General features: G+C 56.8%; 1 protein-coding gene across 2 annotated transcripts; it reads right to left on the bottom strand.

Moving 5' to 3' along the window:
* Window positions 1-268: 268 nt before the first annotated feature.
* CLCN2 (chloride voltage-gated channel 2) lies at window positions 269-15,952 on the bottom strand. Of its 2 annotated transcripts, XM_046658516.1 has the most exons (24): window positions 14,602-15,952; window positions 12,204-12,360; window positions 11,927-12,058; window positions 11,434-11,562; window positions 11,213-11,346; window positions 11,030-11,107; window positions 10,868-10,946; window positions 10,618-10,743; window positions 10,433-10,517; window positions 10,242-10,343; window positions 9,260-9,344; window positions 8,938-9,093; window positions 8,218-8,287; window positions 7,861-7,971; window positions 7,419-7,632; window positions 6,961-7,094; window positions 6,539-6,711; window positions 6,303-6,417; window positions 5,991-6,064; window positions 5,698-5,757; window positions 5,516-5,554; window positions 5,238-5,342; window positions 1,039-1,125; window positions 269-898 (listed from the first exon to the last, which is right to left on the bottom strand). In XM_046658516.1, exons 1-24 carry the CDS (start codon window positions 14,671-14,673, stop codon window positions 704-706), a joined length of 2,712 nt encoding a protein of 903 aa, XP_046514472.1. In that variant the 5' UTR covers window positions 14,674-15,952; the 3' UTR covers window positions 269-703. The 2 variants fall into 2 exon arrangements, with proteins under 2 accessions (XP_046514472.1, XP_046514474.1); XM_046658518.1 differs by lacking the exon at window positions 5,698-5,757.
* Between the last annotated feature and the right edge of the window lie 82 nt (window positions 15,953-16,034).

Here is a 16,034-nt window from a genome sequence, read left to right as displayed (position 1 = left end):
GTCATGAGGGAGTGTCTCTCCTTGGGGAGGAAGGAGGGTTAGTGCCTTTCTTGGCTGAACGAAAGGCCAAAGCCACTGTACTGAGGGCCTCTGCCCTAGCCAGTGTGGATGACCAGCAGTGGAGGCCTCTAGAGCCTGCATTCCACGGACAGCAGGCACTGGAGTTTTATGGCTGTGAGGGGTGGGGGTAGCTGCAGAATTCGGAACCTTGTAGGCTTTGGCAGGTAAGAGGGCCCAAGGTAAGAACGAGAGCCGATGGGCACAGGCATTCTATATATAAGTGGCTCATTAGGTGTTTATTTTGTTCTATTTAAGAATTTGTTTTATTAAATTAATATAAAAATCTTTGTAAATCTCTATATACATCTGGTCATTGGAGGTTCCAGTATAAACCCATCTTAGTTCTACCCTTTTCCCCTCCAAGGGGGAACAAGGTCAAGGGTCAAGTGATCCCACCCGCATTCTGCCAGGGCAGTGCTGATCTTCCTGCCCTTGGAACGCTTGCTGCAGGTGGGTGTTGGGTGAGATTCATCCCAGGTAGGATGAACTGGGAGAAGCTGGCACCCAGGTGTGGAAGGGGGGCTGGGGCTCCAGCCTTCAGCTGCAGCTGCCTCCTGCTTTCCCACGGCAGAAGGAATAGGGAGCTGCAGGATCTGGGCTGAGAGCCACAGCCACCGCCATCCCAGGCCACCCATTGAGGGGTTCACTGGCACTTGTCATCACTGTCAGAAGGGCTGCCCTCCCGGGGGAGGCCGTGGCGGGAGCGGGTCCCCCAGAGTGCATGCACCTCAGTGGTCTCTGTGTCGCTGCTGCTGGTGGCACTGTCACGGAAGCTGGCGAGGGGTGGCCGGACTTTCACGCCCTGTGCTGTGACAGAGCCCTCGATAGCCTTCCGGAGCTGCAAAGGTGAGAGGGTCAGATGTGTGGACTCAGAGGTCCCCACTCAGACTCCTCCCTGTCACTTTCCCAGTGAGCTGGACATAAGCCTCCACGCCTTTTTCAAAGTGGAAGTGGCTCTGACGGTCACTATCATCTCACCTCCTTCAGGGTGACAATTCCAATGAGTCTGCCAATACTGGTGACATAAGCATGGTCCACTCCCAGCAGTGAGAAGATGGTGTGAGTCTGTGGGGCGGGGAGAAAATACATTGGACTTAACGCACGAGGGGACAGCTCTAAGTTACAGGCCAGTGGGGGCCCAAGACAAGGTGTGAGAAGAGAAAAGGGGCATCACGGGTGGTGGGGAGCGGGGGCAGGACCACGAGAGGGAAAAGAAGAATGAGAATGCTTCTGCAGCCAGGCCTCAGAAACTTGACAGTGGGAATCTTTACGTTGCTTATGTTAATGGAGAAATGGACAGAGGAAGGATTCTTCATTCCAAGTTAGAAAGGAGGATGGAAGAGAATAACTGAATATGACATCTAATAGTTGGCCAGGCACTGGGCTACGGCCTTCTTACATTAGCATTGAACATCAGAACCATCCTGGGAAGGTAGCATAATACCCATTCTATAGGAGAGGCAGCATGAGGCTCAGTGGTAAGTGACTTGCTTGAAGTCACCAGTAAGAAGTGGCCTAGCAGTCCCAGGCCACTTTCATCACACTACACAAGGAGGCAGCACAGCCCCAGTCGTCCTATGCAGACGTCGATTAGTCTTGGTATATCCAAGAGGGAGGGCCCGCACCCTGACTTAGGGGTACTGGCCCTGAATCTTGTGCCTCTCACCCTACCTTTGTGGCTGACACATGCTCCCCATTGGCCCTCAGCTGGCTGGCCAGTTAAGATAACCCGTCACCCTGGCTCCAACACCCCAGTCTTAGCCTGCAGCCGTGGACATCTCTCACGCAGTTGGCCTTTTCTGGGGCCCAAGTAGCATCCCAGGTCCTGTTGAGACGGAGCTTGTGGTGCTGGGGGACAACAGTCACCCCCCCTGGGTTTTTCTTGCTTTGGGCCCTCCCCCAAGCTTTCCAATGGAATCACCAAGGGGGCAGAAATTGTCAGCCAGTTCCCCTTGTGCTCTAAGTGGATTTTCTGGGGCCAGATGTTTTGAAAAGCACTCTACTGACTCAGCAGTTCCTGGAATTTTTGGCCCATCATCTATTGCACTGTTTTGAGTTTACTTATAAGCCTCTTGGCTTCATGTTTGAATCAAATTGGGTATTTTTAACCCAGCTTCTTGATACCAGTTATTCAGAATTCATTGTGATTATCTTAACACTTTTAAAATGTTTTCTTACACAGTTGCTAAATTCTTTAGGAAAGGACTTCCAGAACTTTCCTAACTTTCTCCATCTAAGGCATGACAGTACTTTAAAAGGAGCTAGAAGTTCAGTCTTAGAATAAGCTTTTCTGTGCTCCTTCAATACCTGTGCCATAACTGTCATGTGGTTAGCACGTTCCTCCTCATATCTAACTTGAATCCTGTATGCAGCCAGTTATTTTTCCTCTCCTCCTCTGACTTCAGAGGGAAAACATCTTTATTTTAAGATTTCCTATTTTCATAATCCCTTAGCCTTGTCTTCTTATGGTTTAATAATCTCTCTCATCTTCTCCCAAGGATCCTATTTAATTTTCTTTTTCTCCACAATCCTAATTAGAGTGAGCTTCCGGTAGACTATATGCCTTTTAGGTTTGCAAACCCCTTGTCCCAGGCAGTCAGCAAGCCTTACCGATCTACTTCCTAAACATCCTGGCCATTCTCCCCGACTCACTCACATCCTCACCAGGATGGGCCACAACATCCTAACGGGTTCTGCTTTGCACCTCCCTTCCCTCCATCTTGGTTCTACCCATCCTATGAGCTTTGAGTTAGAGCCCAGACTCCCCAAAATGGTCCATAAGACCCTCCCCAAACCAACCCCGGGCCTGTCTTTTCAGCCTCAGCTTATGCCAGGCACCCCAGCTTCCAGCATAATCACTCATTCTTTTCTGAAAACATCCATTTCTTCCACACTTCAGCCCTTTCCTCCTTACACCACCTTTTAAAGTCCCCTATTGTTCACCTCTCAGTGTAAGTAGTAGCGGCAGCAGTAATTCCTAACATATATTGAATACTTACTATGTGCCAGGCACTGTTCTAAGTGCTTCTAGAGAAGTATCAACTTTTTTACTCCTCAGAAAACCCTATGAGGTAGGTACTATGATCCCCATTTCACAGATAAGGAAAGTGAAGCACAGAGAGGTTAAGAAATTTGCCAAGGTTACACAGCTAGGTAACTCATGGCAGAGTGAGATCTGGGTTCAGCCACTCTGGCCTCCTGCTGGCACTCTAGCCCCCCCAATCTCCCCCACTCCCACTGCTTCTCTGTAGGAGGCTTATGAATGAACGAGGTACTCAGCTGGTAGTCTCCACTTGCACAGGTTCCTGAATAGTCTCCAATGTATTCTCCCTCCGCTCTGAGTGTTCCTCTCCTGAACTTAATTGGGCTACTACTTATTGATTCCTTAGGCCTGCAAAGACATTCTGAAGTCTAATCTTTTACGTTCTTATCGCTTCCAGTTCTTTGTACTTTTGTTAGTCGGTTCCTCAAAGGCTTCTTCTCTTCCTCTGATTTTTAAATTTGTAACAAACACCTACTTTGTTCTTTCTCATTTTAATTTAATTAGACACCAGGGAGCCCACTGGAGGGCCTGTACTTCTTTGGCTTGGGAACAGTGAATTGAAAGGGAGAGGGACCACGTGGCCTTCTGAAAGAATCCTGGGATTGGGGCCAGGAAGTCTGGGCTCTGGGCCTGACCCTGCTATGCTGACTTGGGCAAGTGCCCTCCTCCCTGCCTCAGTTTCCCCATGTGTTAAAATGGTTAAATGCACAGGCTTTTGAGTCAGGTCATCTTGGATTTCAGGCCTGATTCTGCTACTTACCAGCTGTGTGACGTTGGACAACTTGCTTAACCTGTCTGAATGTCAGGGTCCTCATCTATAAAAACTGAAATAGCACAATATCTATCTTACGGTGTGGTTGTGAGGATTAAATTAACCATGTAAAGAGCTGAGCCCAGTGCCTGGCACACAGCAGACACTAACAAGACATCAGCATTATTATCATCATCATCATTATGCGATATTTGAGACTAAGAAAAATGATAGAAAAGCTTTAGAGGTCTTAGGAAGAAAGGCTTTAAATATAAGCCAAACGTATTCTTCTCAGGCCTCTCTCCTTTTTAATCTTGCAACTACACTGCAGTTCCCCACTTGCTTTGATCCAAGGGCTTTACCCAAAGGCTTCTAAGTTCCTTTATTACCTTTTGCTTTTTTGTGTCTCTTTTGTCTCCTGTCCTTCCTGCCCCGGCCCCTGCTTGTCCGTGCTAGGCTGGCCTTTAGGCACAGCTGGCGTCTAAGCTAGCCGCCCAAGCTGCAGACCTTGGGAGTGTCCCCCACTGCCACCAGCCCCACCTCCATGCTCAGAGGCTTGCACATTAAATCTGTCAACAACTTAGCTAAAACACCCCTGGGTTTCTGCCCTAGCAGCCTGCCGGGTGTGCCTACACTCCCTGCCTTCCCATAGAAGCCTGCAGGTGCCCAATGATGCCCCGGCCCCATCCTGGGGAGCCCTTGAGGCCATCCTCCACAGAGAACTCCGCCCTCCTTTAGTGTCGGCCTCACCCACCACCAACCTGTCTGTGCTCAAGTTTTCTCCACATCTCTGCAGGCCGCTTTGCCCTTCTGCTGAGCCATCTTCCTGTGTCCCTACCCGTTTTCCTTTGGCCCACATTAAGTCAGACTTTCTGGGGTCTGACATTCCAAGCCCCCAACTGGGCATTTCTCATCTTTGTTTATCTCTTCGCTGCAGTGTCTCCACCCCTACTTGGATGTTGGTTAGCTTGTTTATTAGATTTTCTTCTCCTGCCTGTTTCTCACCCGTGTTTTTCCGCGTGGATGTATCGGCCTTGCTGGGCGCTGGCAGCCTCCTGCCTAGCTCTGACCCTAGCCCGGCCTTCTGGCTTCCACCCATCTCAAGCCTTGTCTTTGTTGCTGCTTTGGTCCAGAGTTCCCTGGGGGCAAGGCTGAGCAGAGGAAAAATGATGCCTGGCTCCACTGCAGGCAGGAAGAGGCTACGGGGCCCTGGCTCCCGGCCTCCCATCGTTTGAAGCAATGTGTTTGAAAAACATCACGGCACACAGCCCATTGTCTGCTGTCGCTTTTTCCCCACTGGCCTGAGTCTAAACTTGTGGGAGGACCTAGATCCCCACCCTGTACTCCCAATAGCCTAGGCCAGCCCCAGGCTGCTGGCCCTACCTTGTGCAAAGAGGTCCGCTCCACCAGCTGGAAGGGGGCAGGGTCAATTTTGCAGTCACTGAAGTTGACAGGTTCATCTAGTTGCTGCTCCTCCCACTCCAGAATCTAGGGGACAAGACTAGGAAGATTAGGGAGAAGGTGCCAATAGCTGCTCTCACCTCCCTACAAGCTGGCCTGCCTTTTTCCTACCCCAGTGTCCCTCCCATGGGGACAGCAGCCAATTTGATGACTGAACACACCCAGGAAGAAACAAGGTCCAGAGTCCAGTCACAACTTACCTCCTGAGGGGTCATCTCGCCTTCCAGGTCCGAGGTGCTCTAGGAGAGAGGGAGCAAGGTTGGCAGCTAGGTGTTGGGGGGAGGTTGGTGTATCCTCCCGGCTCAGGGGAGGTTTACTCTGCCTAGACCTTGGCCCTCCCTGCCTAGTGCTCCTGGGCTGCTGGAAGAAAGGGAGCACTTACCGTCAGGGAGATTCGGACCCGCTTCAGCTTGCGCTTGTCACATGATCCCAACTTCTCCAACTTCGTTAGAGTCAAACCAGAGAGAAGAGGAGTTGATGTTATAGGGGGGTGGGAGGCGAGGGGGAGCGGTGGAACGCAGGAGGAAGGGCACACTGCAGGGACAGAACTGACATCTAGGAGGGCAGAAGGGCAGGCAGAATGGAGGCAGGCATGCAGGGTTAATGGGGAGGTTGTCGCAGTGTCAGAGAGACAGCTGGAAAGAAAGAGCCGATGGAGAGGCTCCAAGCACTCACCTCGGAAGCAGCCTCAGGGGGTGGACTGCCACAGAACAGGCTCCTGAGGGTGATGCCTGCCGGCTCTATGTTCCCTGTGTTCCCAAACACAAGGCCCGGGGTGGCAATGTCATCTTTGAAGGGGGGAAAGGGCCAGGAGAGGGGAGGAGGCCAAGGGGAGAGGCGTCCTGGTTCTACCCCTGGCTCATGTGGGCAGCTTTTAGCTGGGGTGTGCTCCAGCACAAAAGCTGGAGAGGGATCTCGTGGACTCACGGGCCGGGCTCCAGCTCTGTTGGAGGATGGAGGGGAGCTGCTAGCAGGAGATGGGCTCACCTGTGGGACTCTCCCCGAGGTTCATGGTGTTGCTGGATCCCCTCTTGAGAGCAGGCTTCAGGGGCTTGTGAGTCTCCCCGTGGGCTGCAGGGAAGCCTGAGTCCTCTGTGTTCACCTGCCCAGGTAAGAAGGGGCTGGTGAGACTGTGGCCCCGTATGACCTCTAGGTTGCCCTCCCAATCAGTCTACGCTATGACATTTAGGAAGTTTGTGTGGCAACGGGGCTTTTTCACTCACCTGGAAGTGGACAGAGGTCTCAGGGCTGGGGGGACTCTCCTGATCAGATGGTGGAGAGATCTGGGCAGCTCGACGCTTCTGCATGTACTGCCGCCGGCGGGCTGGACTCAGCTGGGCCACCAGCAATGCCACCACCTGCGAGCGCTCGATGGAGCCCAGAAGGATCATGGACTCTGGATAGAGCAGGTGGGAGGACTCAGGAGCCAGGGGTGAGGCCCTCCCACCCCACCCCATGGCCTTCTCTCACATCCAGATGGGGCCTTGGACACAGGCCACACACCAGAGGGAAACCCCTGGCTGGCAAATGCTGACCCATTCCCTTTGGAACCAAGGAGACTGGTCTTAAGCCCCTGTCCCTGCCCCCTTCCTAAGCAACAACCCTGGGAGATGGTCCTAGCACCTGGGCCCCCTCCTGGTCTCACCAGGGGACTCCACTAGAGCCAACATGCGGCCCTTGGTCCTGTGTAGTGCCAACCGCAGGTCCCGGAACGTGCAGTTGAGGGCGATGTGGGGAACATCTCGCACCATGATGTCCTCCACTCGCAACCGGTACTGCCTGGCAGCAGAGAGAGGCACTTGGTTTGGTCAGGATGGGGAAGGTAGCCCAGAGCATTACCATCCCAGGGCCATAAGGAAGGCCTCAGAGTCCACGGGGACAAGGGTTAAGGGCCAAGGAGTACTCCCTGCCCTCATTCTGATCAGGCAGAGCCAGCCACAGCTCTCCCAGCTTGTGGACAAGGGCAGCTCTGGCCAGGAGGGAGCAAGGTGGCTGGTCTTCCAGCTTCACTGGCTGAGGATCTTGCTGGAGGTGGGGATGAGGGGGTCCTAGGACACCTTTGACCCCTCACCCGTACCCCTCTTGTTACCCAGCCCTCCGTACTGGTGGCGGCCCCAGCCCAGCTCAGGCAGATAGGGCAGTTTCTTGATTCGGATGATGCTGTCGTAGAGTGAGGGCTGTAGGCTCTGGGCAACAGCGTTGGCCAGGATAACGGCGATCATGACGGGCAAGATGTGGGCGATCTGGCCTGTGAGCTCGAACACGATCACGGCCGTAGACACTGTGTGTGTCACTGCTCCTGACAGCGCAGCTGCCCCTGGGGACACTCACTCTCAGTCTCCCTAGGGTGCCCAGGCCCCAGATGACCCTCCCCACCGGGGGACAGTCCTGTGGGGGGCCCTCGGGGCCTCTCCAGTGCAGTCCTGGGGATTGGACTTCTGCATCTGAGGGAAGCCTGGTTTCTGCCAGCAGGGGGCACCAGAGGCTCAGACTCTTGGGTCCCGCCAGGGGTCTTCCCAGACAGACTGGCACTTGGAGCACTCACCCACTACTGCATAGCCCCCTGGCACAATCCTGTAGGTGCTGCTGTCCGTGTGAATCCCATCTGGGAACCAGGCAGCCATGCTTTCGCCCACCAGACGCCCAAATGCTGCTCCTTCAGGGAGGGGGGTGGGAAGAGAAACAGGTAGTGGAGGGGGAGGGCGGGGGCGCTAGGAAAAGAGAGGGTCAGAGGGTAGGGGAGGGGCCAGTGGGTCATTCAGTGCAGGGGACATCCCTGCAGGGGTGGGGGTTGGGGCTGGGGCTGGACCAAAACCCGCTCCCAGGCAGAGTGGGGATGGCCAGGGGGTGGCGAGAGGGTAGGAAGGCTGCAGGCTGGGAGAAGAGGCAGCTGAGGACTCACCAATGACAAAGACAGGCATGAAGGCCCCACAGGGCACTGGGATGGTGGTGGCTAGTGCAGACATCCAGAACTGCAGGCAGGAGGTGGTTCAAACAGGTGGAGGCGCCACCCGGCCCCAGGCTGCCCCCAGCTCCACCCCAAGGAGTCTATCTTATCAGTCAGGCTCCTCTGTCCCAGCTCTCCCAGAATCCCCCAGGTGAAGGGAAGGAGAAGGACTCTAGAATTACATGGCGTGGGTTCAAATCTTTGCTCTGCCATCTAGCTGTGTGACTTCGGGCCAATTACTTAACGTCTTTTTTTTATTTTTTGAGGAAGATTAGCCCCGAGCTAACATCTACCCCCAGTCCTCCTCTTTTTGCTGAGGAAGACTGGCCCTGAGCTAATATCCATGCCCATCTTCTTCTACTTTATATGTGGGACGGCTACTATAGTGTGGCTTGACAAGCGGTGTGTAGGTCTGTGCTCAGGATCTGAGCTGGTGAACCCCGGGCCGCTGAAACAGAATGTGCGAATTTAACCGCTGTGCCACCGGGCCAGTCCCCTTACTTAACCTCTTTTGAGCCTCGACTTCCCATCTTTCAAATGGGGAGACTACTAGTACCTTTCTCATAGCTCTGTGGTGAGGCTTAAAGGAGTTCATGTATGGATAGTGCTTGGAACAGTGCCTGGCACTTAGTAAGCCGATGTCAACCTTAGCTCTACACGTGTAAGGAGCCCCACCTTCATGAGAATAAAGATGACCAGCGTGAGGAAGACGTTAGCACGTGGTGGGCTCCAGGCCTGTGAGGTTCCGGGAGGCTCCAGATCCTCCACCAGGCCCTGGCGGACCCACGTCCGGTTGTCAAACAGGGTGACCAGTGTCTCCTTCTGTGAGAGCTATAGGTGAACAGGGTGCCTCAGGCTGGGGAACAGATAGGACGAAGGAAAGGGGCCCAGGGGAAAGCCGGGGGAACAAGGGATCCCACAGTCATACTGGGGCTGCTGACTTTAGAAGGGACGATTCCCAAGGGAAAGCACAAGTTCCTGTCCTGCCTGGGGTTACCTGTCCGGCCATGAACTGTCCAAAGCCAGGAGGGAAGGTCAGAGTGGAGATGAGCAGGGTCACCAGAGCCGGGAAGAGCAGGCGTCTAGAGATGCAGGTTTCAGAGCATCAAACATGGGTATGCACCTACTCCGACTGGTGACAGGGTTGAGGTCACAGCAGAACCTGGGCTCTTACATGCAAGCACGCAGTTCTGAGAGAAGCTCCCCTTTGCTCTTCGCGATATCATGGCCCGAGGGTGATGGCCGTGCGGGGTTATTATGAGCCTGAATGCCTTTCTATTGGCTCCTGACTCCCTAAGTGGGTAGCAGTGAAAGAAAGCCCACCCCCAGCCCTCTCTTGGACACCTCTGAGCTGCAACTCCTTCCCCTGCCCTCAGAAGCCCCCACTAGGGTGCATCGGGTGAGAGTGGGGAGAATTTTCTGCCTCTGTTTCTCTGTGGTGACTCAGAGTGAAGGTCAGTGTTAGGGGAAGCTGGGCTCACTCATGAAGCTGACCAAGGGTGCCACAGGGAGCAGGTTCAGTTGGCTGTCCTTTCCCTGAAGGACAGCAGTCCCAACAGAAGTCACGTCTCAGGCCTCCTCACTCCCAAGTCCTCAGGGTCACAACTGAGAGAGCTGTGCCCCAGAGATGAAAAAATCCCTCCCATCTCCATGCTTCATGGGAGAGAAACTGAGGCGCAAATATTCTCCAGGGTGCACTGCTCTCTGGGCCAGGCCGAGGGCCTAAGGCAGCCTCAGTCTTTGATCCAAAATACCCTCTGCCACTCACTAAAAATTCAAAAGTGCCCATTTTCAGGCAATTCATAAAAAGCCAAAATGTTCAATCAGCCTGGAAAACACGACGGGGTGATTTTCTCAACTGAGTGCCTGTTTTTTGACTGGGCCATTATTTGCCATCTCACCTGTCACTGCCCCCACCTCCCCACTGGGACCCTCACATGACCCCAAGCAGCCTAGAGAGGAGCCCGGAAGCAACTCACTTCTTCATGAGGAAGCGGTTGATGGTTTTCTGCTTCCGCATCACCTGGACAATCTTCCGGTTCAGGTAGACGAAGAGTGCTCCCCCGAAGCCACTGGCAATCCTGGAGAGGGAAGAAGCCCCAGAGTACAAGGAGGTCTTCCCTCTCTTCCCTCTTCCTCTCTGACACACCCAGCTCCCTCAGCTCCTCACCCAATGACAGCAAAGGCCGGCAGCTCCTGGAGGTCAAAGGGGAAGTCAAGCCGGAATCGAGTTTTGAAGAGAGCCGTAATGGTCTCTGAAGGGAAGGCACAATAGCAGAGGGAGGCAGGGGTAGTGCCGAGGGCCCCGACCCGAGCCATCTCAGGGGCTCCCCTCATCCCCCAGGTCCCCCCCACCTTCATCACGGTTCCAGACTGCCAAGACCCGGAAGATGAAGGCACTGAAGGTGGCAGCAAAGAAGCCCCTCCAGTAATTCCGCACAGCAAAGAAGGTGGAGGTGACCTCAATGCTGAACAGGACGCCTGTGAGGGGGCAGGGGAGAGCGCCACTTGAGGCCTGGGCCTGGTCTAGGGATGCAGGCCCAGATGAGAGGGGCAAAGGAGAGAAGGCCAAGGGCAGGACTGGGGGGCTGGACGGACTGCCGACCTCCAATAGGTGCTGCAAAGCAGCAGCCCACTCCCACGGCACAGGCAGCGGCCAGCATCTCTGTGTTCCGGGATTCATTCTGGCAGGAGCAGTGGAAAGGAGAGTCAGCACGGGCTCAGCAGCCCACTCCTCCCCTCTGCCTTCCCCCAGGGGCCGCTTTACCTCATAGATGCCTCCGAAGAGGGAGAGGAACTTGCTGAGCAGGGCAGCACACATACTTGCGATATGCACAAAAGGGCCCTGCGGGGTGGGGGCAGGCGGTGAGTGGGGAAGGGCACACCCTGACCTTGGCCTGGCTTCTTCCCCCGCTGGGAGGGACTCCTCCACTCCCCAACCGGCAGTTACCTCTTTGCCGAGGGGCATCCCACTGCCCAGGGCACAGGTCAGCCCAATGACCTTAGCTACAAAGGTCTTGAGGGTGAGGTATTCCTTCAGCACCACTCCCCGCAAGATGGTCTTCATCTCAGGGATGCCAGACCCTGGAGAGGGTACAGTCCCAGGAGAGTCATCCGATGAGCCCGTTTCAGGAGGTCCCATCTCCGCCCTCCCCTGCTCTCCTATCTTACCAACAGCCTGCGGAGCCAGGATCTGTGTGAATCCAGCTGAGAAAGTGATGAGGACGACGGGGTAAGTGACCCAGGCCAGGTACTGGAGCAAGAGGCTGGTGTTCAAGCCCCGGGACATCCACTGCTGAGCTGTGGGGAGAGGACATGCCGCTGGACCCCTGATGTGCACACCCAGTCCCCGCCTGGCCACTGGGACATACGGATATGACAAGCTGTCCCAGGGCATACTGCACAGAGCCTGGGTTCAAGGAGTAGGGAGGGAGCCCTGGAGGGCATTCATTGGGACAGAGATCACCATAGGTAAGAGAGTCAGATGGAGAGGCAGGCAAGTTGTGGCCTAGGCGAGTGGCAGTGAACACGCCTGAAGATGGGGCAGTCAGGCTGGCCGGGCAAAGTGGTAAGTGGCCAAGTAGCCAAGATGCTTGGACAGGTGTGGCATGGAGGAAGCAGGTTGGTTCTTCCCAGCCCTCCCCCTGCCAGCCCTTGTCCTCACCCTGCAGACAGGCAGCGATGGCATAGTCCATGGCCCAGCTGACCAGCGCCATGAGAAGCCCCAGCAGGACCAGGAAGATCCAGTCTTCACCAACCCTGGACACTAGGAACTTATGGCAGTGTACGGAACAGACTGGGAGTGGGGAAGGGAAGAATGGGCAGGCTGGCACGAAAGTACTCCTACCCCTGTCCCCCCCACTCCCCAAAGGGCAGCTCTAATGGCCTCTGTCCCCCTCAGCACAGCATAGCCAGGTCCCCTGCCCCAACCCAGGTCTCACAGCGGCATCGGGTGCAACGGCTCTGTCTGTATTCCAGGAGCTCGGGGGGAGTCCGAGGGGAAGGTGGACCCCTCCAGGGCTCGGTTCCTCCCAGGCGGATCCGAGCAGCTTCCTCTTTGGCAAAGGCCCCAAGCTCCTGAGTGTACCGGCCATACATCTGAGTAATAGGGAAGGTGGGGGTTAGCAGATGTGGGCTGAGTGGTGATGTAGGGAGGGCTCCTGGGGCCTCAACTCCCCTTCTCCCAGCCCCCACATTATATACCCTCTCCTGAACCCACAGTACCCATTTTGGCTTGGGGTGTGGGAACAATGCACATTGCAGACTGTGGGGGCTGTCCTGGCCAGAGTGATGGAGACAGCCAAGGTACAGGGACACAGCTCTGGGGGTGGCAGAATAATCAGTCCTCTTCTCATAGGCCTGGGGGGGGGATCACTGAGGAGGAGTGGGAGGGAAGTCCCAGAGGAGGAAAGGATGGAAAAACCTAAGGCAGTCTGAGAGTGGGAGGAGGGAAGGTCAGAGAAGAAGGGATGGTCAAGGGCATATGGGTAACAATAAGGGCCTCACGGAGCTGGGGGCAGCTGAGTTAGGCCTAGGAGCAGGCGGGGCCCCAATCCTTATCACGTTCCTGCTGGGCCTCTGGCCTGTGACCGACTCAGCTGTACCCCTCCCACCCACCCTAATCCCCTTGTCCCCATTCTCCACCCCCACCCTCCACCAGCCTGCCAGCCCAGCTGGGAATGGAAAGTCTCTCTGAGTAGTGGAGAGAGGTTGGTGGCCTTGGCCCCACTCTGGAGCTGCCCTGAGTCCAGTGGTGGGTTGGGGGACAGCAGAAGCTGATGGTGGGCTGTGACTGGATGCTGGGGTGGTGGCCCGGAGAGCTGTTGAGCCACAGCTAGACCTGCCAAGCTGGGCGTGTGTTGGGGGGTGGGGACGAGTAGATTCCGGCTGCCACCCGCAGAGCTTCGGGACACAAAGGGCTCCTGTTGGGGCTGGGGCTGGGGCGGGGGGAGGGAGGGAAAGATAGAGACAGAGAGAGAGTGATAGAGAGTGAGGAAGGGAGGAGAGCGAACAGAGAGAGGAGAAAGAGGGGGAAAAGAGAGGCCAGGGGAAGGGGCAGAGGGAGAGAAGGAGAGGGGAAGAAGGGAGGAGGAAAAGAGAATAAGGCAGAGTATGAAGAGGCAGACACAGGGTAGGAGTGGGGAGATGAGTGTGTGAGAGAAAGACAAAGGGACTGGAAGGAGCAGGGGGAGAAGCTGGAGCAGAGTGTGCTGGGGAGTGAGCTTGACCCTGAGAACTCAGTCCAGAGATACAGACCAGGCAAAGGAGATGGAGCTGCGGCTGGCGCAACAGATAGACAGCACTTCAGTGGCCAGGTGCCTGGCTTCGCTGACCAATGCCCCATTCTCAGCCTGGGCAGACTGACAGACACCTCTCACCCTATGTGAAGGCTTGCCCCTCTACCCTTGCTTCACCTACACTCCTGCCACCTCTCCCTGTCATGCTGTTTCATCCAGCCACTCTCTCTTGTAACTGGGCACCTCCCAGCCTCAGTTAAAGCCCAAAGGCCCCATCCTCCTGGAGAGGTTGCCTCCCTTCCTCCTTCCTGGGCAAATTCCAGCCCAAGCGGATGAAAATGAACCACAGGGCCCACTCCTTTCCCTATAGTTTGGGTCCTCCACCCCAGTGACACAAGAAGGTGCAAAAGTCTTCTCAAACACTAAGTTATGATGGCTATGAGTCAGCTCAGAGCCCCAGGACCCCTGCTTCAAATGAGGTCAAGGGACACTCCTGGGGAGGGTGAGGGCTGGATACCCAGAGTCAGCATGGACAAAGGTCCCAATTCCCACACCCATTCCTGCTTGACCCATCCTCCCTAAAGCTCTTTTCCCCCAGGGTGGCAGGCCACCTTTTTTCCAGAGAATCGACTGAGGGGTTCCTGCCAATGCTGGGTTGCCAGCCCCAGGTGTAAGGGCTGGGGCTAGGTTTGAGTCTGATTATCTTTCTACACACTCGTTTCTGTGTCTAGCACTCTGCCATGCACATAGTGGGGTCAGAGGGAATGTCTTGGATGGTGGAGAAAGGAGTGTAGAGAGAGAATGTTCAAGGGTGTGAGTGGTGCTGAGACTTGGGCCCAGGTGGTGGGGGGGAGGAGCAAAGAAAATGGGAGGGGGGACACCTGATGGCCTTGTCCTCTGCAGGCCCCCAACCTCAGACAGCAACCTGAATGCAGCTTTCCACCCCTGAGCCCTCCATCCTCTCTGGCCCTGGAGCCTCAGTTTCTCCAGCTCAGAAGGCTGGGGCGAGGTTAGGGTAGGGCCCCGGTCCTCGTGCTTCCGAGGGTAACCCGGAGCAGCGGTTCCGGAGCGCACTCTCCGGGCTCGGCTCGGCTTCACTTACCAGGGTCTGCTCGTACTGTAGCGCCCGCGGCTCCATCCCTTCCGCCGCCGCTGCGGCCGCCGGGGCCGCCATCTCCGCGCGCAGCCCTTTGGCCTCCCGCGGCGGCTCGGGCTCCGGCCCGGACTCGGCTGCCGGCCCGCAGAGTCCGCGCCGGTCCCCGTCCCGTCCGCGCAGCCCGGGAGGCCGAGCGCAGAGTGCCGCGGGCCCCAGGCGGGCGCTGCTGGCGCAGCCACCAGCTCGCGTCCCCTCCTGGGCGGGCGGGCAGAGGGCGGTCCCCTTCGTGCTGCTCCGCCCGCCGGCCCATTCACAGGGGCCGGCCCCGCAGGGCCGGGGTCTGCGTTGGGGCCGCCTCCCAGGCTCCGGTGAGACGGCAGGGGGCGCTTGGAACGCGTGAGTCCGGGCCCCCTCTCCGCCGAGGCCCGGGGCTGAGAGCGGCGCCCAGGGCCCGAGCGGGGGCGGGCCTGCTGGCACGTGGAGGGGCTGGAGACGCCGGGGCTCGGGAGGGTCGGGGGCCGGGGGCTGCAGAGCCCTCTAAATCAGACTCTTAGGCCCAATCTCTCTCTGAGGAGTGGCGCCCTCTCTTGCTTCTCTGGAGGGGCCAGAGGATCAGACGGGCTTGGCAAGACCCCTCTGCTCCGTCGGGGGTGAGAAGCAAAGCTGGGGGGGACTCGGGGAGCGCTAGGCCCAGAAAGTGGCCCGGGGTGGGGTGTGCTTGGAGCTGAGACCCTCGGTCTCTCATCCCATCCCTTGCTCCTTCCCTCCTCGGCTCAGCCAGGGAGGTGCGCCTGGAGCAACCTGGCCTGCCGGGTGTGCGTGGGTGGAGGTGGGGAGGGAGCGCGAAGCGGTGAGGCCCGAGGGAAGGGAGGTCTAGGTGCCGAGGAGGCCGCTCCTGGCAGGCGGGCGTGGGGGGACAGAGGTCACTTTTCCCTGGCAGGGCTCAAGGAGAAACACGATAGCTGCTGACATCTCGCCCCCATGGGGGAAAGGCCTGTTGGGGCTCTGCGTTCTCTATGAGTCCGGAGAAGGACAGAGCAGAGGGTGGAGTGAGCACAGAGTGGATGGGCAGTGTCAGGGGAGAGGCCAGTGCCCAGGAAACAGGCAGTGTGCGGGAGGAGGCAGGTCCAGGACGAAGGGACATGTGGGAGGCAGAGACGGTGCCAGGAGGAGGGGGCAGTGCCCAGGAAGGAGGCAGTGTGAGAGGAGCCAGCACCCACGGGGAAGGGGCAATGTAAGGGAGGAGCTGGTATCCGTGGGAGAGGACAGTGCCAGGATGAAGGGGCACGTAGGAGATCAGCGTCCACAGGGGGAGGGCAGTGGTGGTGGAATGGGCAGTACCAAGCTGATGGGGCAGTGCTCAGGAGGAGGGCTGTGTGATGTGGCTAATGCCAGGCTGAAGGGGTGGTGTGGGGGAAGAAGGTAGTGGTGGGGAGGGT

Source organism: Equus quagga, chromosome 4, assembly GCF_021613505.1.
Source record: "Equus quagga isolate Etosha38 chromosome 4, UCLA_HA_Equagga_1.0, whole genome shotgun sequence".
Taxonomy (NCBI): domain Eukaryota; kingdom Metazoa; phylum Chordata; class Mammalia; order Perissodactyla; family Equidae; genus Equus; species Equus quagga.
Note: the sequence above shows the minus strand (reverse complement) of the source record. Positions and strands in the feature narration are given on the sequence as shown.

Bases quoted from the DNA above. Each gene is read 5' to 3' on its own strand.
- CLCN2 (XM_046658516.1), bottom strand. From the start codon at position 14,673: ATGGCGGCCCCGGCGGCCGCAGCGGCGGCGGAAGGGATGGAGCCGCGG. The intron at 11,347-11,433 runs GTAAGATAGGAG...TACCCTCTCCAG, and splicing joins CCTGGCTCCGCAGGCTGTTG to GGTCTGGCATCCCTGAGATG. The intron at 7,633-7,860 runs GTGAGTGCTCCA...GAGTGTCCCCAG, and splicing joins AGGGGGCTATGCAGTAGTGG to GGGCAGCTGCGCTGTCAGGA.